A 26,539-nucleotide genomic window follows, 5' to 3' on the forward strand; every position below is an offset into this window, starting at 1 on the left:
ACAAACTCGTTCCTCCAATCCCACTACTTGGTCATCCGTGTGCAGGACAATATCTGCTGTTCACTTGTAGAATAACCCAGAATTAATATTTATCAATCCAGCGTTTGATGTTATTCACGTATATAGCACCAGAAAAGTTTTAAAATGCTGCTCTTATATAAAATTTGGATGACGGCTTCTTAAATTAAATCAAGATCGATTCATCCATGGAAAATATTGAAAAAGTTTGCATCCATAAAATTTCAGATGATTCACTTCGATATCCGAAAAATGCATCAACTTCACGACATTTTCGTATGAGAAAAATAGCTCCAATACAATAAATTTTTAGATCAATTATTGACGGGATCTTGATGCTTTGAAAAACAAATATGATGGCAATGCCTTCTTCGAAATCAAGATGACTTTCAAATTTAATCAACATTTAAGAAAGAAGAGGATGGCTACTAAATATCAAGTTCCTATTTTTTTGGGGGCAACGTGAGAGTAAAATTATGAGAATATGAACATCAATTGAAGAAGAAGAGAGAGATATGGGTAAGGTATAGGTAAAACTTACCAGGCTCGTGTAAAATATACAAACAGCACATATCACGGGAGATGTAACGTAGATATTGATGCCGGATACTGTGTAAGGAAATAAAAAATGCAAATGAATAGGGCATGACAATTATCGAAAAGACTAATCACTAATTCACCAAAAATAAAATCACACAATTTTGTTTTACCGTGGCTGAATGCCAGAGCAGGCACGTAGATCATCAAAGGAATATATAGCACCTGCAAGAGAAACAACCTCATAATATCGTATCCTAAGGCGTGTTATTTACATGCCTATTTTTAATAAAAATCAAGTCTTGTAATAGTCTATGGCCTCAAAAAAATATTTTTTTAGCCTCCAGCAATTCGAGTCAATGGTTTTCAAAGTGGTTACATATAAACGTGATTTATTGCTCAAATCTGTAAAACGCATCTGCTTAAATCAGCGAAATATGATGAATAGCCACTTACCATACTAATAATAGATATCCCGGACAGCAGTAGTCTTACTTTTTGGTCGTACCTCAGTTCAAGATACTGCAAAAGAAGAAAAATATTTCTAGTTTAGGCAATGAAAATAAAACTAGCAAATTAACCTTCCGAAAATTGTAACTTATGAATAGCATAGATATTTTGTGCTCCTCGCGATGTGCAAGTAGAATACTCGAAATTTAGGTACGCATTAGAATTATAGCGGGTAGCTTTACAGCTTTAGAGTAAATGAAGCGTGCGCCAAGCGTAGACTGAATGTTTTATGCCAGTGACGAGTCGCCAACCTCATCTCTTTTCATGCATGAATACGTTTCGGGTACCTACTACTACACAGTTACCGTTGGTGTACGTCAGAAGTGGGCCAGACTTCGCTAAAAGCACAGTTGTTGCACGCGTCGTGTGATATTGGCTTTCAGCAGTACCTCTCGTGCTGTAGGCTTCGTGTACGATGCCAGAACTTCTAATTTACCATCCGAAAAATAAATTTTAAACTAATAATTGGAATTTTAAAATTGAAATTTTCTCCCGCATACATATTTATAGATTATAAAATACAATTGTGGGCCAACTCTGTGATGGATTATTAGAAGAAAGTTAATTCAAATGTTTTTAAAGATTTAAATATAAAAACATATAGAAAAAATATAGAAATTGAATATTTACACATGTTTTGTCTTACACAAAGTCATAGCTTTAAAATAAGCCATAAAGCATAGCTTCTACGACAATTCGGTGGAAAAAAAGGAATTATATGATTCAAAGCACTTTTGTTGGCAAAAAATGCGAAAAAATTAAATTTCGCAAAAAACGCACTACAAATTATTTTACGTAAAACGGTGTCGGGGTATTTAGCTTGAGGTAAATAAAAACCCATGCAGAAATTTTCATTGCATTATGGACAAGACCCTAAGGGAACAACATTTTTTGGTATGAGAGTGGAATATCCCTTATGATTAGAAATATGAATGGTAAACTCGATTTAGTATTTTATGCGCGGCTAAGTTAAGGGTTGTGATGCTGTTAAATGTTTACTCTCATGTATATATGCCATGAAAATCCAGGATCATAGCATAGTTTGAAATAGGTAATAAGGCATGAGAAAGACAATATTCGATCGACGACAATATTCGTACATACTTAAAATAACGCAAACCTCCCCCTCGGCCACTCTGTTTTGGTGACGGACCAAAAGTTAACATATACCATTATCTTGAAATGTGGACGTTATATAAAGTATATACTGGGAATAGTTTGTTCATGGTGAAACAAAACCCGGTACTATTCCACAAACTTTTTATTATAGCTATCAACTAGTTTCGACCTTTACACCGTCATTTTATGATTGTAATGTCATGCTGAACTTGTAAAAGTTGTACAATAATTTTCTCATGGGCCACAAGGCCCACGAAATAAACGAATTTATTACTATTATTATTATTATCAAGACCAACAGAGAGGAAAGTCTGTTAGTCTCGATAATGACGGTATAAACGTCGAAACTAGTTAACAGCTATAATAAAAAGTTTGTGGAATAGTACTGGGTTTTGTTTCACCATGAACATTTCATCGTTCCACCAAGTAACGCCCAAATCAGTTGATTGCATTGGGATAAGTTCGCCTAAAATTTTCTAAATATTTTAAAATTCCACCTCAGTGTTTTCTTAGTTGCAAAAAAGATGACAAAATACGACCAGTAGAGAGGCAATTATGCGACAAGGGGCATTTTCAAGTCGCTTTTTTGTGGGGGTATCTGGGGAGGGGGGGTCGTCACTTTCCGCGGCGCCTCAGTGGTATTCAAAACCTCTTCGCGATGATGTGTCTGAGGTCTGGTTTGCGTAGAAAATTTACTTTTAGATATTCTTACATTGTATTTAAATGTTTTATGTTAAGCTGGTGTTATAAAAAATTTAATCGGAGAGCCAACTTGAAGATTGAGATGGTAAACCATATTTTCAATTTTTCCAGGGCGGCAGACCCCTGGAACCCCATAATTTGCTACTGGTATGGGTCCCTCTTTTGATCATTATCATTCCCTTCTATTCCTGACCTCAATAAAATAAGAGGAGTCAAAAGAACCCACTGCTCATAAATACCTCATACACGAAAAGGAATCGTTATCTTTCAGAATAACCCGATGATTCGTACGCGCTTGAAAATTAGCCATTCTCTCTATATTACTATGAACTTCAGCCTATGAATACCTTATAGGCTGAAGTTAGCTGAAGATTGTAGAAGACGGGCATGAAGACGTAGGCGACGGAGATGCAGACACAGACTTCAGCGGCCAGAACCAAACCGTATTGGGTTCCGTAAGTGTAGACTTCGGCAGGGACCCCGAGACTGGACACACCAGAGATGTAACTAGAAGTGAAACGAAAAGAGAATTTACTCATTAATTTCACGGGAAGGACTGCCCAACGATAGGCGGGTGGGAATCCTCAGTATTGCATAGATCTTTTTTAGTGTACCCCCCGAAATTTCTGGTACATCACCCCCAGAAATTCCTCCGAATTCCTTCGAACTTCCTCCGAATCAGCCAACCGAACCAGCCATACCTGGATATCGAGACTTATATAGGTAGTACGGCGGAGGAATACCTACTCCTGGAAATCAAGGGGAAGTGGGTGCTGAGGCATAAGAATGAAGTTTGGAGTGAGAAGTACTCCACTTGTCCTATTACAATTCTCTCTCCCTCCAACACCTCATCCCACTATGTCTTTCCCCTCCTTGAATTCCAATGACTTGCCTCTACCAGCTATCACCCCACTTGGTTATGTCTCCAACCCAGGAGATAGAGGAGAGAAAACCCGGCTGTACGCGGTTCTCCCCCAACCCTGGCTTGGATGACGGAAGTTTTGCAGTGTTGCCAGTCAACAGGGGCGCCTACCGGCAGATTTACGCTGATGCAGCTAACTTGAACATCGCCCTATTACCCCTCCACTCCTTTGCAAATTCCCTCCCCTCCACCCTGACACGGTTCGGAGGTCGCCCAGGGGCCGTATTCTGTAACTCCAAACCGATCGGTGCGGCACCGATTCGTCGGGTGCGACGTCACACCGGCTCCCGGCAAGCAGTGGTGCGATTCTGTACGAACCCGATCGGTGCGGCACCGACGTGAGGACGGGAGATCGTCGGTAGCCGTACCCACAGCAAAAAGGTGTCGGTACGGCCACCGGCTAGTGGGTTTCATGAACTCCCCGGTGCGCATTGTACGTTTTATTTTGTTGTTTTTTTTGAGCCCTTGTTTCTTTGTGTACTGAAAGACTAAGATTGGGAAAGTGTTTATGCAGATATCTTGAGAACTGAAAACACTGAAATTTTAAGTTATAGATTGAAGTCTTCTGCTGGAGCCATTAAAATGCTCATCGAAAAGTTTTATAAAACCTTTTTTTAAGTCGGGTGTGCCTTATTTCCACATCGCCATCGGGGTCGTTAGCTAACCATTCCACCCCAGAAATAGAATCACTTTGGAACGTAAATGAGCTGGTCACGCACGAAAAAAGAATTTATTCCATCGAAAATTAAACCATGTCAAACCACGAGAAGAGGGTAGGAAATAGAATGTGAAATAAAGATTCAAGATGTAATTCATTCCTCGTACTATCGGATATCGCAACAGTATCTCAATTCAGTAAATTAATTAATGGCACTCGCTAGGACGAGTGATTGCATAGTTCTATCATAATTCTATTTTAATTTGTACTTTTTGTTTTTACTGAACTTTCTTTGCATTTTTGTCCTCTTCATCTTGTAATGACCGAGTATTGTCTAACCTCTTGGTATTGCTCAACGATATAGGCTTTTCCTGATTATAACCTCGCTAGGATATCCAATGCACTACATTAAAAAAGTTACTTTTCCACCCGAGCCCACTTGCATGAGTGCGGCCTTGCTCTTGAAGTTGTACGCTCCGGTTATTGGCAGCGATGGTATATGAAACGAAACGAAAATGTTTCGTTACGACCCGGAGATAAACAAAAATACGAGGCCTATGTTTAGTGTCGTTCCCGCACGAAATTAAAATCACCAAGGAGTTTAGAGTCGTCCCGGGGCGAAACTCTACTCCCAGGAACGAAACTATAAATGAATCGCAACTCCGCTGCTGACAGTTAAGTTTCGATTCCAGAAATTGAGTGGAGGGGTATAAGAGGGAATAGTTTCGACCCATAACGTTTGATATGCGTGAAGAGAGGTTAAAACATTGAGCTTAAAAATAGAATTGCTAATTTGCGTTCCTGTTAGTGGTAAAAATAATAGTTTCCCATCCATCTAATGGCGGTAGGCCGAACCTCTACTTCATTCAACCACACTTCGTACTCGGTGCGTGGGTCGAAACTAAACCGTTCGACGATAAAGCACGTTGTCCCTCCGGTGCTAAACATTATCTGCGTTTCGTTTTCTCACAGAGTTTTAGTTTAGTTTCGACCCGAAGTAGTTTGGACTCCGATGTCGTTTAGCTCTCGGAGTTTAAATGCATTTCGTTTCGTTCCTACATTTCGCTCCCGGTAACAAAGCTATTGAAATTTTACTATGTTTTGACTATCGTTTACAAGGCCCTGAAAGAAGTATAGGCCGCCGGCTTACCTAATGTTGTGGATAAGACACCGCGTGAAGACCTGGGGCGCTAGTGAAAATTCATCAAGTTCAGCATCCTATTCGATATCCTTCATGCTATTACCAACATAATCCTTTTATTGTGAATTACTTTTCATTGGCAAAATAAAGAGCAGTGCAGCGGAAGAAACATATTTTAATATTGTGTAATGTTATCTGCGGATACATATGAACGATATTTTATACGGATTAATGCATATTGTGCAAAAGTAACCTACGCCACTGTACTATGCGAACATTGTGCAGTTGCTTTACCTGCCTATGTTTTTGTTGACAGAAACATTCGTTTTGCTCGAGGTATTACCAGTATTACTCAGTTGTCTCGTTATCTGGACAATTAAAACATGAAAATAAGTGGAAATAATTATGGATGTTCGATATTTGAGTAAGGAAGGATGTGCCCTTGAATTGAATTTCTATCATGTTGAGGTGTGAATGTTGGACGTGGTCAACTCTATGGAATAGGTAATTATTTTAATTAAATTCTATGACTAGAACCTCTTTGATTGTGCACCTTATCCCATTTGCTTTTTTTCTTCATAGTGTAATATATGCTATTATTCATCAATCACATATAGCATGAGACATTGGACGTGTATGGTGTATTTTGTTAAGTGAAAATTGGCGTATTCTATTGAAAAAAGCTCTTCAATTTCTATCACGTTGAGGTGTGAATGTTGGATAAAGATCAACTCAATGAAATAGGTAAGAACTCTAATTACATTCTATGAATATGACCTCTTCGAATGGGAACCTATCTTATTTTTTTTCTTCACAGTGAAATTTATGCTATAATTCATCAGTCGCGTATAGCATGAGACATTGGCTTTGTATGCTGGACATGGTTAAGTGAATATTGGCAAGATCTGTTGTAAAATGCTCTTGGATTTCTATCATGTTGGGGTGTGATTTTTGGATAAATTTCAACGCAATGGAATAGGTAATGATCTTTGAAATTTAATTTTACGATTACATCCCCTTTGATCTGAACTGGAGTCTTTCTCTAGTAGAACTTTTTTTCTTCGCTGTGTAGTCAATGGTTTCATTCATTATCCTCTTCTATCGTGAGACATTGGATTTGTATGATTGAGGTTCTGAACTGTTGGGTGCCCTTTACTGTTGAAAAATCGTAATTTTAATATTGTTCAAAAGTGGTACACCCATAGCTGGTTCTGATACTAAATATCTACCAAATTTTAAAATTGATATAAGTTTCTTTATGGAATAAGAATTCTTATGTTTGGAAAAACTGGCTCATACATTAATGGTGTTGTTTCAGCTATACTTGTGGCAGTCCTAATGGAGCTAGAGAGCTGGTTGCCTAATGGAGGCCATGTTGCAGGTTATTTTATGCTTATTCCAGTTTTACAGATCACATTAAATGATCTAGTCTGAGTAAGGTTACAGTAATGAACTGAATTTTACAGTCAGAGTGGAACATGTTAAATTTAAATTTACTTCAAGGGAGTCTTGCAAAGTTTTAGGTGTAACAGTTTCTCAAGGGCAATATTCAGAATTATGTACGTATGTTTCAATCAATTGGTGATCAGTTGAAATGCTATTTTACACTGCATTGCTTGTTATTACTTAAGTTATTTTCTATGCCACATTTTGCTTGGCATTGTCACTCATTCATTTTATGATTTGTTGAGTTGAATATTCACAAGTGGGGTGTGGCCACTCAGTCCAGCTAATAATTAAGCTCATAAATGAATCACTCAACAGATTTGATCATCATCATGACATAATGTAATAGCTTAGCCATGTGGTACTTAATTTTATCTTCAATAAAAATGTAAGGAAAAAGTCTCACCAACAGAGAAACAAGATAGTCGTTCATTATCTGGTTGTAGATTAAGTCTTGTGAAGTACGGACTCAGAAAGCCTCAGATAGGCCCTTAGTCATGTGCATCTATTTTATCATCAGAGGTTCTATTGCATTATGTCTCAAACTCCTAAGTTATGACTTAATTTAGATGTTCCACCTGTCAAAAGAATATTCTTTAAATGTCGAGAGTCATCAAATTTGAAACATCTCACTCTCCAAATTTTCAAGTTCCCCCACTTTAGGTGTTTCTGAATAGGCACTTGTCCATTTTATTTATGTCAACTCAAGCTGATTTTTTAATTCAGTTGACATTTTTTTTCATTTGAACCTTGACTTCCAGCCTGAAGAAGTAGACTGGAATGCCTGCTATACATGATCTTCAGATGGATAAATACAGCAGAGAACTTGAAAGAATGTTGCATAACCCTTCTGCAAAACTTTCTATCTAATACTTGTATCTCACTGGAAATAGTGTACAAAATGTTGGTATATGACACCTTTCCCATCTCTGCAGCTCAATTAAGACAGCACAAAGAGTGATGAAAAATATTTGTTCTCCCTTTTTTGTCAGTTTATGAAAATATTACTTAGCCATATTTCTGTAACTGCTTCAGATAAAAAATTGAAAATTTGGTAATTATTGCTCCAGCACTTGCAATCATCGTAACAAATTTCCACAAAATCTAAAATGGTGAGGTAAACACTTTATTTTGCATTGATATGGAATGGCTCGTGTTGAACTTGATGGAATTGACTATGTACTTTGATATTCATATCTATGGCCATCTCTCTTTTACCAGGTAACATATTGTCATTTATCTTTTTTTTTACCTTGACAGTATCTGAATTGATGTCATTCATCACCCAAGTACAATGTGAAACCTTAGATCAGGATAATGGAGCAGTTAAACTGATGAATGGGATTGAATATTGAAAAATTCCATTGGATTTCTAACATTCCAAGGCATGGAGCTTAGAGGTATGTAATCAACTTGATGGGATTGCTAATGTACTTTCGCATTCATCTTTATGAGTACCTGCTTTTTATTGGGTGACATATTTTTATATATTTTTGGTTTGCTCTGACAGTATCTTGAAACTGAAGTTGCTGAAGTGGTTCAACCTGCAGATTTCTCCTGCGGCAATGGACATGGAAATGAAGCTTTGCTCTTAACCAAATTAATAACCTTGATAGGAAAATATGCAAAAGTAAAATTTTTGACATTGCCATGGTGTACATCTAAGGTATTCCTTATCTTTGCCTACAGGCCATCTTATAGTCAGTGTTTTTATATCAATGGTGTAGCTGTATGTATTTGGAATTACAATGATGCGTAACCAATTGGGATCATGACCACTTAATTGTGCCATTAGATTTTTAAGAAATCTTTGTATTTCATTTACATTTTTATTTATTATGTTATGCAGTGCCATACAAAGTGTTTTTGGGGTAAAAAAGCATTTAAGGGTGCGATTCATAGAGACACTAAAATTCCTCACTTTACAAAGTCTCTTTACGGTAAAGTGAGAGTTTAGCTAAAGTTCACTTCAAAGGCATCCCCAGGATCTCACTTTATAAAGTGGAACTGTAGCTGCTTAAGTCTCGATCAGGCATTGAAATTTTGAGTGTTGGCAATGAACGCTTCATAAAGGTTAACAAAAAGTTGACTCAGGATATGAATTGCTAAGTTGTTTACAGGTTTTTGGGGTCTAGGTTTCCATGTTGTATTGTGCAAAGATTTTATTAAGCTACATTTTCTCGTTCTCTCATTTTGTATGCAGATGTAAATTAATACTGCGTTGTCCGAAGCTTTTCCCCACTAACTTTTTTGTATGATAATGACTGAGTTAGGTGAATAAAAGCTCACTTTTAATTAGCTTCCTGCATTGGAAATGCACTTCGATGTTTTCAGCAAAGTAAAGATACAAATGCTGATATTTTCACATCATTTTATGATAATCTTGCCTGTTTAACTGCACACGGTTGTTTGGACTACATGTTAGTCGAAGTTTGATGGTATAAGTTCATTGAAGGTGGGTGAAATAGTGAAATTCTCTCACGTTAACTTGAAACTGTAGTAATCAATTTGAAGATTTTCCAATCAGTGGTTGTCTCAGGTGGACGCATATTTTGAAGTAGGTATTGGTGTTTATTGAATTTTTTTGTTCTTACCAGTATTTTAATTCTTGGGATGTTGATGTATGGGGCTGTATGTATATACATCCTCGATAAAATATTGCTTAGCTGCAGATAATATGACTATGAAGGAAAGTATGTTTTACTTATTTATTGCTGCCTTTCATGGCAAGATACTATTTCATCATTGTAAACATTCAAATGACTAATCGAAAAACGAAACAAAAACTCTCTAGTTTCAAAATGACAGAAACAAGAAAATGTTAACATAATATGGAGGCATGTGGAAAGAGTACATAAAGCAATTATGGAATGAAAACGCTTAAAATACAATGAAACGTTTAGAAAATAGCATTTGGTTTGCCAAACGATATGAAAATCAAGTCTGCTTAAGAGGACCATTGGCTCCAATATAAACAGAAATTTGCTATCATTTCTAGGGGGGAAATTCTAGAATATAAACACATGCATAACCTAAGAACATAATTAGCTTGTTTTAAAAATCAACACAAATTATGCCAACCTATTCAACCACTTACTGTGCTGTAATTATCACATAATCGTAAAAATGTCCTAGGTAGTATAACAACTAATAGAGTTCAACTGCAGAAGTAATGGGTCATCTCCAGCAATACTGACTCGATATATTTTCCGGAAAGAGAGACACATTACGTGTCTGGTCATTTCTTGAAATATGCCTGTCTTCTGCCGAGTCTCACCAAAGAATTAATTCCTATTAATTTCCGTAACCCAAATATCTTCATATTTCAACTTCAAAAGCAGCCATATTTATTCATCCGTAAAGAACACTTTACCCTAAGTGAGCTCCGGTTGGGCACTTTACGGTAAAGTGACAATTCTGCCATTTTTCTTCTAAAGTGGTGTTTATGAAACAGAGAAAGCAGACTTTAGCCTGGCTAAAGTAGACTTTAGCCCAGCTAATGTATACTTTAGCTTAAAGTGCCGTCTACGAATAGCACCCTTAGGGATTCATTTCATTATTAATGTTGAGGTGCAGTTCTCAAACTTTTCTGTTGCACATTTGATTGTTACTTCACATTTGTGGATATAATCCCATCTTTTTGTATAATTGTTTTGCATCATTTTATTGTTCTGTGTCAAAGGCTACTGCAGTGTGATCACAATGTAATATGCAAGAAATCTTAATAAATGTGCTTTGTATTACTCAATTATTTTTTTTAGTGTTTTCACCCTAGCGAACCGTAATGGATATCAACTATGATAACGGGTCATTGGCCCGAGTTTTTAATAAGTAGTAATATTGGTAATCCCATGGAAAGGGGGGCGGGGAAAAAGGCTGTTCAATTTGAATTTCGCGCTCTAGCATAGCCGAAGTTACTTTTTTGGCCGCTGCAAAAGTAGGATGGCGCTACAGTAGGCGGCCAAAACTTGCTACGTCATTTTTAACACGTACATACACATCTTTCTAGAGTATATAATCTTTGATCGTTTAGTTTCAATTGCCATCAATGGTTATTGGACCATATTATTACTCCCGCTTCGAGAGCCCAAACATTTCAAGCCTCGAAATAGCCGTGATCGTATAGTGGTTAGTACTTCGCGTTGTGGCCGCAACAACCCAGGTTCGAATCCTGGTCACGGCAGTGTTTCTCACTGAAGTGGCAAGAGGTGTTTTTTTTTGCCATTACAACTTCGATCTATACGGTGAATTTCGATTTAATTGACTTTTTTCCTCTCTGTTTTTTTTTTCATTTTTGAACAATACTATCAAGATTTTCGGCGGTCGTAGAAGGGTCTTGTGTGGATAGACGTCGTTATTGGAGGAATTGTGAGAGGATATTAAACTCATTCATTAGTCCCAACTTTTCTAGGAGATCGAAGGCACTGCATTAAACAAATAATTTTGTACGATTTCACGCGCACATGTGCAAAGTTAAACCCAGGTAAAAGCAAGACCGATTGGCCTTTCGAGAAAATAGCTAGGTGATCTAACTGGTTGCATACGTGATCAACAATCAGTAAAATAGGGTACGAATCCCGGCAAAGCTAAATGATTTTTTTTCGTGGCATTTTTCATCCTTGGCGCATAATATTTGCATGGAGATGCTTATACCAATTACTGACCGTAAGAAAAGTTTTGTTTTATTTGGCATGACAACTTCGATCGATACGGTGCATTTCGATTTAGTTGACTTTTTTCTCTCAGTTTTTTGTCCTATTTGTTTTTTTTCCATTTTTGAGTATCACTATCAAGTTTCTTCGTCTGGGTCTTGGACAGGATAGTTACAAGAGGAATTGTAAGAGGGTATTAAAGTAATTCAATGGATCAAACTTTTCTCCCTTAAGCTTATTCATTATTTTCCTATACTATGAGTTCTTCTCTTTGAGGCTTTTTCTGTATCATAAGGTGCGTCTCATAATTATTCATTCTATTGTGGAATATTTTCTTTTTAAAAGTTTATGATACTTACTAATATTTGATAACTACCCTTTGGATACGCATATTTGATTTGAATCTCTTGGGGGCAATGGGTAACATGTGTATAGTGCAAAGGTAATTTTTATCATTATTTTCTGATTAGAATGGAATTAAATTTTTAAATATGATATAAAACATCTCTACAGGAATTCCTCTTACATTTTTATAATTTAATACCGTTTTTCATGCGAATATTATTCAAATTGCACGTATACAGTTCTTATTGCATGTATTTTTTGTGCTTTCTTGAAAAGAAATCAATCATTGTATTCGTAAATGGAGAAGTGAGGGCATTGTAACTTTAAATGTAGGTTAGTGGTTAAAAGAAAATAAGTAAAGAAGCATCTCTAGCTCGTCCGCCCACAACTTGAGTAAAGAACGGTCTTATGGGATTCAGCGCAAATAGTATTCGTGAACTTAAAACACACACATAGGGAAGCCGAATTGTGAATTTAATCGGGAAGTTCAAGATGGGAGACGAAGCGGTCGGATTAATTCCCTAATGATCCATGCAAAACTAATTCAAACGGTGAAATATTTAAATTATAATCCGTCATGTGCGTGTGGTGAACCTATTGCATGCTATTGATTGCTCATTCCGTGCCAAACACACTAGAGAAGGCTCGCAGGGTATGACGTAGATTTGGATGAAACCAATGTAGCAATATGTTATACCTTGACCAACGACTGAAAATTTTCAACCATAATTTTCATAAATGGGGTCAAAATTCTTCAGTATGTTGCCAAGCAATGCGGCAAAGAAGGAGAAAAGATACGAATTCACATCTGCTGTCAAACAATGGCGAAAGTAGAGCTTTTACCTAGAAATGTAATATAAAATGTTATTAATTTTAGGTATTTTGTGTGTATGTCATTGCTGTGTGTTTCTGAAAGCAAGTTAGTTGCCATGTGTGTTTGTTTTCTATGTATTTATGACATCAGGATTATTAAAATGCACAAAAGATTAGAAAATAAAAATGATCACTGAATTGAATGAAAGAAAATTTGTATCATACATTGATAGCACCAGTTCTGTTGGATCAATGTATGATGATAACCCCAAAACAGGTTCCTATGTGATACCTGTACAGTATACAGGGTGGATTAAAGTTGTATCACGAAATTTTTATCCTGGATAGCGGAGGAACCAAAATTTCTGATGATATTTAGGTCGAAAATGCACCATTTTCAAACCACAGAAACTTTGCGCCAAGCACTCCGATTGGCCGCGAGTTTGCCTTGTTGCTGTGGATAACTCAAGAGTTCAAATGCCTGCCTGCCGGAGATCGCGATGTACCCATGGCATTCGGAAACAGGACAAACTTGCGGCCAATTGGAGCGTTTGTCCAAAAGTTTCTATAGTTTAAAAATTCTACGTTTTCGAGCTAAAAATCATCGGTTATTTTGGTCCCTACTGGTATCAGCTATCCAGGGTTAAAATTTAATAGCACAATTTTTCGCCACCCTGTATATTCCGATGCATTTGTGAAGGGTGTAAAATAGGGCTGGATTTACCCAAAGTTACGCTATAGGTACCCCCTCCTCACTTGACCCCCCCCCCCGAATTTTATGATGAGGCATACTTAGATAGCCACTCGCATGAGGTAAGGTTCGGTAAAAAGGAATAAACAGATGTATGGCTGACAGCATAAGTTTATGCTTGAATTTTTACGGAGGGAAAGCATAGACAATTCAATTAAAGAAAAACAGATAGGGGTAAAACTACATTAAACAATTTAACTTTTATGCAACTAAAACACTTTATGAATACCCTTTCCAAAAATAATGTCTAGCCTTAATAGGGTAGTTTCCCTCATCAAAGAAAACGAAATGCATTGATTGCGATTCGTTACCCAACATTAGTGTATTCATAGTAAACAAATTATTTGGTTTTAGAAATCCACCACCTTCACCGCAAATGTTGAATTGTAGCAATGGATGAGAGATAAAAGTTATTATACAAACATATTAATGCATAAAATACATTACTTACGACGTTATGATAGCTTAATACCTAAAAATAACAAGAGAAATCAGGAAATACCCAACAAAAAGCAATGATTCGTCAACGTAGTTTCGTGAGGTAATATTGCTCGGTATCCTCGGAGCTCTACTTCCGAATTCGGCCGATAGTTGTCGTCTCTCTTGTCTGGATTCTCGATATTCGCTGGCGCAGCTAGGCTTCCGGCTTGTTCACCGCGTCGATTCATCTTCATTACGGCAGTTTCACCGGCGTTTCTTCAGGTTTGAGTTGTCTGATGCAAAGTTTTTTTCCCGTCAAAAAGGGACGGTTTTTTTTGACGGAAAAAAAAACTTGCATCAGACAACTCAAACCTGAAGAAACCTGCTACAACGCTGGTGAAACTGCCGTAATGAAGATGAATCGACGCGGTTTACAAGCCGGAAGCCTATCTGGGTACACTGTAATTGTTTATGAGTGGAATGAAGTTATATTGTATAGTAAAAATAAACGTTCTTCTCACCTGGCGATCAGAGACATGGAGATAGGGAAAACGCCCATGGTCTTGCCTCCCATCAAGTACTCTTGCGTCGTGTTCTGCTTTTGTTTCGCGAAGAACGCGAAGTAGACCCCGATGAGGGCGGACATAGCCAGCAGACCCACGAACACGGCGTAGTCCAGGACGCCGAACGACTTTATGTCCAGCGGCGGAGGCATCGCGGTGGATGAAGAGAAATAGTCCTCAGAGGAGACGTCGCTTATTGTTGTTGTTGATGATGGCGATGAGGACCACGCCTCTTCCTCGGTGACAAAAGACGGCGAGAGGGCGCTACTGAAAGTGGCGCTCACATCGGCGTCCATGCCTGTAGAAGTGGACGGAAAACAGTAGGTAAAACGGGATTCATACGGTCTTCAATTAAAATCTGCGTGGGATGCATAAATCTCACTCGATCGATTTTTTTATGAACCATCTCTTATATGAATTTTAGTCCCCCAAAGTTGAAACTTACAGGGTGCATGGTGCAAACCCGAGTCAGCATTTATCTTTGACTGTTTGACTACGCCCTTCATCCTTGCGCTAATCCTAATGTGATCCTCCAGTGACACTCGTGTTTTTTATTCCTGTACGGTTCCCGCTGGAACCTCGAGATTTTGATCACAATTTACCACTGAACATTATTGGTGCACGTTATGATAGTGAGATATATCTGGGTTATATTCATGAATTATTTTTTTAACAGCAAAAAAGTTTTTCCGTAGCATATTTTAAAATTATCAGAATATCGCCATAGAAGTTTACACTTCTTCTGTGTTGTCTTAAACACACCTAGTCTTTTAATGGTATCATTTCCATCATAAATGGTTTATTTAATCTTTCGCTGCCGGTCGCAGTACGAAGAGGTGGTCCCACCCGCCACAGTTTCAATCGTCGTCGTTAATCTGTATTGCATGGTATGAAATCAAGTTTCTGAGGTTAGTGTCCACAAAGTTCGTAAGGAAAGCACGTTATTTCTGGGAAAAGAGTGAAATATTGTTGATTTTAGATTTAATAATAATCTTGTTCCGATTTCCAAAAATATCCAAATTATTCATTAAGTACGTAAATTAATTAGCTTATTAAATTATCTCGCATGATGCTTGTCTTAAACGAGGACGGGAGATACATACAAGTATACGGTAATATCAACCATTGAACTTAATTTTCCCAATCCATACCGAGGGAACAAAAACGTACTCGAGCGTCACATCCCTATTGGCATGCTTATGTTATGTCTGTTATCGACTTCGCGATAGTGAAAATGTAAAAGGCGTGACGAAGAAAAGTTTCAGTTGGTTTCGGCTACTGTAATCCGTAAAAGAAAACTGTGTGCTGAATTCTTTTTTCAGGCTTTCTATTGTGTATTATAAAGGGATTGCAATACTTCAAATTAACTGCTCGAGGCACTAAATACCGTAAGTAATATACAAAACGAATGTAAGCACAGTTTACAGTGGCTAGCAGTGAGTGCCGTAAAGATTTAATTAGGTACGTCAATGGATGTGGAATATGGTTACAGTAAATGTTAGCGTAAGATGTGAAATACGACTTTAAAACTGATAATATAGAATGGGTCTGATTTATAGAGGATGAGTTTTCTTCTTAACCTCTTATTATAGACTTTTTGTTCGAGTAGGTATAGGTATATTTTTTATTCATCAAAAAAACATCTAAGGCCAGCGTTTCGAAAAGTTGTTAATCAATTTTTAAGGTGGTTGCATGCAAGGAGTTGTTTTTAGCGTGATAGTATTAACCATAAACATCTCAATGCATGAAAGTCTTGAAAATGGAAAAAGAGATTTCCAAAAGGTTGGCCTTAAATGTGCTTTTTTAATGTATAATAAAATATACATTTTTCGCCAAGGACAAGTCGACAAAAAATAAATATTTAGGGGTAAAACTTTTAATTTGGAGTTTAAATACCTCAAATATAATGTTATATTTTTTCTGGCGTTTCCAAAAATAATGCCATAACAACGCCAATGCACTCCATGAATTACTTTAAAATTGATCACTTGAAGCTACCTTATGATTGGCTCATTCTTTAAGTCTGACGGGGTAGAATAAATTGAGCCTGTGTTGGCTGTCCTTACGGTTAGGTCCACAAGTGGATGCCAATTGCTCATGAGACGGTGACTAATTGCGGGCGGATAAGAGCTGCTCGAAGGTGAATTGCGTTTGAGCAGCGCGCCCTAGATCGTCATTTATCTGAGCCACGAGTACTTCCTCTCTTCCTGGGATTTCTTTCTAAGCAAGATGACCTCTGCTTATTGGTGCTATCAACGCCGTCAAGAGTAGGTATATACCGCTTTTCTATAAACAAATGTATCTTGGTCCGTCCGTAATACCCTCATAATATGGAAATAGTTTTTTTAGTACTTGTTTTTCCGATTGTATGTATTTCATAAGTAAGATTGATTCAAACATACTAATGCAACGATGAAATAGCTAATACCACACAACCTAATTTTAGACGTTTTCCCAATTTCGTCAACTTTCAATATCATTTTTATCAAGAAGTCTATTACCTAGAGCATTTAAATTTTATCAAAATATGAAAAATCAAACAAAGATACGAATAAAAGTAATGCAACAGCACTTTTTCATTTAGATAAAACATATATAGCCAAGTATAATTTTAACAATCAACATAAAAACAAGTAATTGTGACTCAAAAAGTTGGCAAATATCTTGAATTTTTAGTGACCGGGAGTAGTTCGCCACTTTGTGACTTCAGAGCGGTCCGAGTGGTTTTCTTTGGGCCAGTATTCTGATTTTTTCTTCCTTAGGGCCATTGTACTAAAGAATAAGAAAGGCCGCGTGTGTTTATGTAACTGGTCAAAGACCCAACTCGATAGTTCGTCGCCTTGGAGACACTCCACCACCGAATCGAATGGGCCATTCAAGCACTCGACGCGACTACAGCGATGACGAACGCGATGCACAGCTGTGGTCTCTGAGTGTATCGCCAGGCGGCACTCTTATCTTCCCTGGGTAATATATTCAGCGCACGCTTGTCCACTTGCAAACGGCGTTCATTGGATAATCATCCCACATTGAGCCACACCCATGGTCACTAGCGAGGACTCGTTAGCAATAGCATCCGAACTGGACACAACTCCAATTCCTTCACAACAGTTTTTAAACTGATTAATTCGCACCCGCCGCGAAAATAAAACCTAACTGATAATTGGTCCATTTAACTATATTTTTAGATATCGATTGCTATAGAGTTTGAAAAATTAAAGAGACACCCATTTTTCTGTTTTTCGATCCGTCAGTAACTGTTCAAGGTATTCGCGACGAAAAATCACCGGCATTAACCCTTTCGCAGGTAGGTTGATGACGTCACGAACTCATGCCGAGCTATCGTCGATTCTACGTTAATCCTCGGCCTTGCGGATAGGTCTCGCGAGGTTCGCTGTTGTTTATGACCTTGTTAGTCATTTGTTTCCTGTCTTTCCACATATTATGTTCTCCTCGTGTTCTGTGGCAACCAAATTTGTGCGACGCATTGCTTGCATACGCATGCATTGCCATTGAAATGTAACAAAAAAACTATGAGGTATTTTTGTTCCTTTGTGTTAGTGAAACGATAATGAAGAGAATATAGTAAAGTTGTGCATTCACGTATGAAATTCTGAGAGATTAAACTGTTTACATAGGTAAAACCGAAGGTACAACGAAGACTATTTGAGAATTGAAGTACATTTTTGTTCCGTTATCTATTTTCTATGCTGTAATTGAAAAAAATGCACCAAAATTTAACGCATTTTATTCTAGAAATTTTAGGGTATATTTAAAATTATTCATATTTTTCTCAGCCTCCAATCATTGTAATGTGTGATAATCTTGGTCTCCATGGATAGGAATGAGTGTTTATAGCTTAAGCAACAGTAAGAGAGACTGCAAAAGGATATGTATGCTCAGAAGCAGTTTAATGGAGAGGGAGAATGTAATAAATCTTTTTTAACGCTTGAAGTATAGCAGGTCTTAGCATAGGTATCGGGGGAATACTTTATACCGATGTGTGACTCGTATAAACGGCCTCTTTTCCCAACTAACCGGAGAAAGTTCAGAGTAACTTATCAATTTAGTTATGTTCTCAGAGATCAGTCCAGCTTTAAGGTCGATAAGATTACTTAATCAGTGTTACGAAACTACGACAACAAATAGGATGGGCACCATTGTCTGAACTTGAAACTTTGGTTACGTACCCGATAAATGGAATGCGTGTTTCACTGGTTAAAATCACCGAGCAAAACATTTTGATCAATTAAATTGCATTCCCGTCAATTGGGACTCATCGATAACGAGAGAGGTTTCCTCAACTGAGCGTCTGCCACATTCCGGTAAAGAATTCTGTAAAATATGCATGTAACTACGTAAAAATGGTACAACGAAGACTATATGAGAATTGAAATTCATTATTTTTCTGTTATCTATTTTCTATGCTGTAGTTGTGGAAGTATAAAATTTTTTTATGCATTTTATTCTAGAAATTTAGGGTTATATTAAAAATTATTCATATTTTTCTCAGCCTCCATGCATTGAAATGCGTGATAATAACTTAATAATAAGCAGGTTACAGAGATAATGAAAGATAAAACGTGCCCGACATTAGTTTGATGAAGAGGGAAAATGTATAAAACTGCCATCTTGAATAAAACATTGCATGCGTCACAAAAGTATTGGGCAAATGCCACCGATGGAACGTCTTTTGCCCCAATAAACCAGTGGCAAATGTGGGTATTTTGTCAATGGGGTTGTGTTCTTAAATATTTATACCAACTAAGCGACTTCCCCAATACGTATACTGTTACTCAAATACCAGTAATTTACACAATAAATTTTTCACTCGGAGTGAAAACCTCCGAACCTCATACATTATAAAAAAGTAAAATAAAATATTAGCATTTCAACAAGGAATGGGAATTGCCAAGCTGAATAGAAAATAATACAGGTGCACGTTAAGGGCTTAACAAAAAGTGCGCGGAACAAATTGCATAGTAAATTCCTCGCACTTAGAAGGAGACATTGTTACGTAACCATGGTTCCAGAAACGCTACATTTCCATATTACACTTCATCATCATCAACACAGTCATCAGGGGAAACACTCAAAAAGAGGGCGTAAGAATCATGGGGAACATACACTATGCGTAACCTGTGGTTAACGTACGCGGCGTACGCGAGCACTATCAGCATCTGATTGTCCTGCTCGGGTATTCTTCGGTAAATGCGTTTTGATAATGTGTAATACGGTTTGTGTAGTTCAGAGCACTGTAAATTATCTTGATTTCATATCTTATTTTTCTTTTTCTATTTGTAATAATACAGATGTATGGATAGGTTGTTTAATAAGGTATTTTAGGTTTCTCTTGGGTCTCTGGCAGTGCCACTAATATTGTTGCCCGGTAGTTTAGTGAAACACTTGGAGAATATTTAAGTATGGGAACGACTCGGTAACCCCAAGGAGTATCTCCGAAGGGACACCTGTATTCTTCGCTGTTTATCGAATCTCTGATGACTGTATTGAAGGAAGTGAGGGGTTACATGAAAAAAGCGGACTTATGTTCCTTTTACACTGTCTTCGGCCTCTTCGGCTGACAATGAGTGTCAGGAATCTTACATGCAATTTACACCGTGCATTTGCCTTACTCCCTCACGCAACACAATTAAGTGTAATACCTATCTGGTGAAAAATATAAAAAGAATAAGGAGAGTGTAACTAACGTGGATACACTATTCCTCTTAAAATGGCAGAAGTTTTTAACTTTATGATACCTTTAATGACTAATATTGTTAAAATTAGGTTCGCTGAGGGGTTATAGTCACTTTATGTTCTCCACTTTTTCTCTGCATCAAGGTTTCGCCATTTATTATTGGCATCCTCACGGCTATTCCAACTTAGTTAATTATCTGCATTGTTTATAAAAGGCTGAACAATTATTTGACTGAAGAATACGTCATTTTACATATCTGTTAAACCATGATACAGAACTGAGGATGCCAAAAATAAAGGACGAAACGCTGGCGTAGAGTAAAAGTAATTTTCCTTTAATACATGATATGTAGCGATAGTAACTGAGGCAAGCGAGATTTAATGGAATGACATCCTGATTTAATGAAAATAGATACGGCAATTTTAAACGAGTAATTTTAATAATGTACTGCACGTTTCGATGCTCAGGTCATTCTAAAGTGCAATTAGTAACAGCATTGTACTTGAGAATGACCTATCGGTCAAAACGCGTTGAACATTAAATAAATTTGTGGAAAAATGCCATCTCTTTTTCATTAAATTAATGTATAGTGTTCAAAAATCTTCAACGAACTAACTTGTAACGATATTGCTCAAGATGGGTCAGTGGCGCAGCTAGGGGGGGATTTTGGGGGATAAACCCCCCCCCCCAGAGCTGAGAGAAATATTTAAGTTTAATCCATTTTAATTAATTGGATTAGGATTACTTATAGCATAGTGTTAGGATTAATCAAATATCCCTCAGAAAGCCGTAAAACTCGCCCTTTTGAATTATTAATCTTAAAATTTTTCTGGAGGAGGTCCCACGCAAATCCCGCTTACCCTGGCGGGTATGCAATACCCCCATACCCCTTAGTATTAGTTGCACCTAAAACCCCCCCAGCCTTAATTCTTAGCTGCGCCCCTGAAATAGGTAACATCAAACTTCACTATATCCTTATACGAATGTATGATTTCTTACCAATACTTTCGGTTTGAATGTTTAAGGTTTCTTCAATATAGATCGAAATATTTTACTCCATATCTTACAATTAGTCCTGATGCTGGCTGCGTCAAATGCACCCCTTATCACCTGTTGGCCTCATTATCGGAAGTGCTCATGAATATGCAGAGATGATCAATTTACCATAAGGATCACATATTAATATTAATTACTATACCTGAGCTTCAAACACGCAACCCGGTAAAACCCTCGAAAATATTTAAATTATGGGCAAAAAAATTATAAGCGTTAGATAATTTAGCTGAATAGTCACACAACCGTTGAATTAAAAAAAAAGTCCTCTGCTCATTCGTTATCAAACTACAACGGTTTCATTAATAATAATTTACTAACGTAAAGAAATTCTCGTACCTCAACAGGACGATTACGGAATGGAATAGGCTCCTTGCAGAACTGTTTAAACCCTACCCTAACAACGTAAGGATTTTCAAGAAGAGGTGTAAAGGATTTATATTGGAAAATTAATGTCATTGCATTTTAAATATTCACTATCTAGTTTCATTTTGGTGATGTATTTTTCATTTACAATTTTTTATTTTTTTATTTTGCATAAACTGTTACCACCTGGCAAATAGCCAACTTGTAACTTGTACAATATCATAATAATTTATTTTTTTGCGCAGTAAATTACTCTTTTTGGGCTCAAACTTGTATCTTAAAGTTTTCAAGATGCATATGGTTGGGCTTTGCCGTGAAGTAACCTTTTGACCGAGAGGTGGATCCTGCATCGGTCTTAGCCCAGGAAGGGAGATCCAGGTGACGCGGCAAATGCGTTGCCTTAACTTTTGGAGATGAAAATATGATTGAGAAAAATAATAAGGTTCTCATTCACTGGGACCAGCTTCAGAATCTTATATTTCGTAAATTTTAGTTTAAACTAGACTTAAAAATTTCACTATAAGTAATATTAGCTACCAAACTGGATAGAAAAATAGTTATATGTAAAAATATTTAAACATAATTCCATAAGGACGACAGAAAAGGGAAATTGTATAAAAAAAAGAGGTCGCATTATTCCCGCTGCACCGGTCGAATTTTTTTTCGAATTTTCCTTCGCATAAATAATTTAATTGAAATAGCAACCTCAACTTATCATTTGACCAAAGAAACAAAAAATATTTAAGATAAATGATCCAAAAAATTAAAGAGATGATTAAAAAATAACTATGTAAAAATTTGAAATTAATATGATACTTTGTTTTACCATGGATATATTGTGTAGTGTTTTCATTGAATAATAATTTTTATTTTTTGAATGATTTAATAATATCTCTTTTATTATATTTACTTATTATATGATTATAATTGTTGGCATGGAATAGTTCAAGATGAAAAAATTTAATTATTATTCAATTTTCAAACGTTTTACTGAATTCTGGCCCTTAAAAATTTAGTTCACCAAGCACAGTTATCGATTGTTACAGCTAGTACCGAAATTTTACGATTTAAATTGAGTGTTCTATGCTTTATAATTATAAGTTTTAATAATTATTAATTTAATTCTTAATAACTGGTTTGGTATTCCTTGATGGCATTTAGCGTTGCCCGTGAAGTTAGAATCGTGCAATGTTGAAAAATTGATTTCCCTGGCAACACACAGTCAAAAGTACGAAAACTTGCAGGGGATAATTATTGTAATTTGTGTACTTAATTCCAGAATGAAAAAATGTCTGTGAAAATAATTATAGTTACGAACAGGGAGATAAATATTGACGGATAATGAGGAGAATCCAGGATTTATTCTGGAGAGGGAAAAATAATAACGCGCCATATCATTAAGGGGGGTTTTGGAATACCCAACAGCTGAGAATACAAGCGCACAAGTAAGAAAACAATTCATCGGACGCTACACTTGGTTCATGCTTCTTTGAGAGAAAGAGGCATGAACGTCCTCAGCAGCGGTTAAGTCAAGAGTGGAAACATTGGAGTTGTGGAGCCACCGGAGAATTATGAAGATAAATTGGATGGAAAGAGCATGTAAAGAGGAGGTGCTAAGAAGAGTGGGAGAAAGGAGGTGTCCTATAAATAACTTCAGAAGATGACAAGCCAATTCAATCGACCACAACACAAGGCATAGTGCCTTATGAAGAAAATCGTCGAAAGGCATGCGGACGTGAAGAAAGTCGTAGGATAATGAGTTACATAAGAAAAGTTTTTAAGCAAAATTTTAGGAGAAGGAGGTTTTTGAGTGAGACGCATTACATACATAAGAAAAAGTTTACAAATAGGAGAGCGGAATAGAGAATACAACCTCGTAAGACCGAACTTCGGATTGTTGAATTATCACGATGATTTAGAATACCCACCCAATTGAGTAGTTATTGCTTTTTTTCTTGAGACCACTAAGGATATTAATTTATTCTTCCTCAAGACCGTCTTACTGCTCACGAATTGCTCTTAAAATGATGGATCACTGTCAATATGTGCTTCGTAAAGAAAGCATGCAGATCAAGAGGACAATAAACTCTACCTTCGAGGAAGTTATAATAAGAAATGTCGTGATTTGACACCAATAAGTGTTTCAATATTTATTTCCATAATAATTTAGGCTAAAGCTGGCGAATTAATCGAAATAAGTCAATAGTGGGAAGCTGAAATGATGAAACTTTAAAATTACCATGTTGAAATCTACTTTGATGGACCAAGTGACCACGACATCTTTAGGGCGTAACATAATTAAGGTATCAAGAAGAGAGTACAAGTTACATTCATTAGGTACTTGCGAAACGGCAGAAAATGCCATCAATGTGTAGAACTCTTGAGTTATATTCGGAATATTTCCTGGTGCTTGAGTACGGACCAGAAGTGGTGGAGCGTTTGTAAAGGCCAAAAGAAATCTGATAAAGGAACAATGAAAATATCAACTTTAAAATTCTCATAACTCATTTCCTTCCCTCGAACTGCGGCGGTTAATCTAGTGTACACAGCGCAACGCAACGAGATGCTACCGATGAAATATGAGAACAACCATGCTACGGTTGGTATCCGATGCAGTGGCGTCTTTCACAAGGCAGCGTCAAAAAGAGTATTTATGATATGTATCTTTCGAAATTCTGACTCGTGTGGCTTTCGTCAAGCAATTGCAATTCAGTAGTTGACGTAGGTCCATTCGATCTCAAAGATGTATTACTGAATGAGCGTTAATTACCTCAAAGAATCCTTTTATATGAATTGTAAGCACGCAATCCACATGCAATACTTCCAGACCTCATAATAATATAGATTTTATGGCTGATTTCCAGCCAGAAAGCCAAAAATCTATCAGTTAAACTGGTCGTAGGCTTTTCCGTTGAAAAATGCTCGTAAAATCTTCTCAGGTTGGGCACTGGGTAAGGCTCTTAAATGTCGACGTACGGGAGCATCAAGTGGTCGTTGACGAATTAAAAAAATGAGCATCGAATTTCCATTGGTACCAATAGTAACGAAGTCATCAGCCAAGCGATGACCGCTAAACTAATTCTCCGTTGAATATAGTTTGTGAATTTACATATGAGATCATTGGCCTATATCATTTAAGTTAACTTAATTGTTAAAACTTTCACAAACCCCCTCGGACTTTTACTATTTGTAGTAGGGTTTGTTTAGTTACCATGGAAATATTTGTTTCCGCAGAACAGGAGGGGAAGTTTTTCCTGTCAAGGTAGCTCTGAAGTAAAATTTAAGTAAAGTTAAGGCCTAAGCCAAAATAAGTTAAGTCCTGGAAATATTTATTTGATATAAGAGATAAAAAGTTGACGATCGCAACGCACACCTTCGAAGGTGTACAATTGAACTTGAAGTATTTTAATTGACCGGTGAACAATGGGTCTCTACTTGACACTAAGCGTGTCCTGATGATTTCAAGAGAGTTACTCATCGAAACTTCGACCTCAAACAACCTTACCCGGTTCAAAACCCGTGAATATTTTACAAATCGTTTTCATCAGTTCTCCTTTAACCTTCATTACACTCCTCACGAAATTACTATACCTAACAATAAATAGATGGCCCGACCACCAGGTCTTTATCAGGAGTGTGAAGCTTTATACGCCAGAGAAGTGCCCGATGGATAGACCATGTCATAAGGCAGCAATCACATGAGGAATATAAAGGGAAAGTTGAAGAAACATTCTTCGCCATGGACAGCCTAAAGATAAGTGCTTGGGACATGTAGAGAAGGACAAAAAGTAAAAGAGCGCCAGGGAACTGACGGAACTAGCTTGAGAAAGGGAGAAATGGAGGACTGCTGTTCCCCACTCTTTAAGTTTCTAATAATTTAATTATGAAGGATGTAAACTTTTACACGGTAAATGACAAAGAAAACGCGGCATTATGGTGCACACAACTTAACGAAAGCTTCTTTCCCAAGAATATTCCATGATGCCACTGGTCCTTACCACACGATACAAGGCGTCCACATAATCAATTTTATCCCCTTCGAAGCGTGAGATCATTATTGGTGCGATGAAACAAAAGCGAGGGACGAGGGCGATGCGAAGTCAACTCACCCGAGCCCACTGAAGGGCGGGAATCTTGTCGACGGTCAAACGGCGCACGCCGCCGCCGCCCGCGGGCCACATTCACTCACTAACCTCCCGCCGCGCCACCGGGCTGGCCGGCGATCCTGTTTCCCCAACCGCTCCACCAATCAGTAACACTGTGCACTGGCACGTGCTCCCGGGGGAAAAAGATGAGTTGAAATTGAAGCACCCCCTCGAAGTTGTTGTTAGGAAATCAAAGATGAAATTCCTCAGCAGGGCTCCCTTTTGGTCGTCAGTGTAGCGAACCGCTACAGCGACGCAGGCCGATCTTCAACTGCCTCCGAGAGAACAGCAGATAAACGCGTTCCGCACACGACACTCTAGCCGCGGGAAGGGTGCCGCATCTGCGGGAGTGGGTGGGAGCGTCCAAACGGCACCCGGGTGCGGTGAGAAGGGGGCAATTTGTCGACCTCTGATGGCGATGGTTCGTGCCAGCCTCCCGTTGTCTGTTGGCCTCCAAGGAGTCGGACCGTCTTCTTAAAGGGAGGGGTGGTCGGTAGCATTGTTGTGAAAGAGGGGAGGGGAGTTTACCCCACCCACTCCCGATAGGGCAAACGATAAATCATGTAGAGCGAAGGATGCGAGATAGCATATGTTAGGCCGAGAACCGGGCAATAGCCTTCGTGCAAAAGACTTAGGTGTAAAGCAAGGGTCGGTAACCCGCGGCCAATGAGCTCATATGG

General features: G+C 37.6%; 1 protein-coding gene across 2 annotated transcripts in view; it reads right to left on the reverse strand.

Moving 5' to 3' along the window:
* The window catches only part of LOC124163277 (sodium-coupled monocarboxylate transporter 1-like), a 47,786-nt gene extending 21,480 nt beyond the window's left edge, over window positions 1–26,306 (reverse strand). The window contains exons 1-6 of one of the 2 annotated variants that reach the window (XM_046540071.1): window positions 25,908–26,306; window positions 14,556–14,895; window positions 3,234–3,393; window positions 1,012–1,077; window positions 729–780; window positions 560–627 (exon numbers count right to left, since the gene is read on the reverse strand). In XM_046540071.1, coding sequence (XP_046396027.1) covers window positions 560–627; window positions 729–780; window positions 1,012–1,077; window positions 3,234–3,393; window positions 14,556–14,893 — 684 coding nt within the window. In that variant the 5' untranslated portion in view covers window positions 14,894–14,895; window positions 25,908–26,306. Of the gene's footprint in view, window positions 1–559; window positions 628–728; window positions 781–1,011; window positions 1,078–3,233; window positions 3,394–14,555; window positions 14,896–25,823 lie in introns of both variants that reach the window. The other variant, XM_046540070.1, reaches the window with a different exon arrangement.
* Window positions 26,307–26,539: the final 233 nt, after the last annotated feature.

Source organism: Ischnura elegans, chromosome 8, assembly GCF_921293095.1.
Source record: "Ischnura elegans chromosome 8, ioIscEleg1.1, whole genome shotgun sequence".
In the NCBI taxonomy this organism is placed as follows: domain Eukaryota; kingdom Metazoa; phylum Arthropoda; class Insecta; order Odonata; family Coenagrionidae; genus Ischnura; species Ischnura elegans.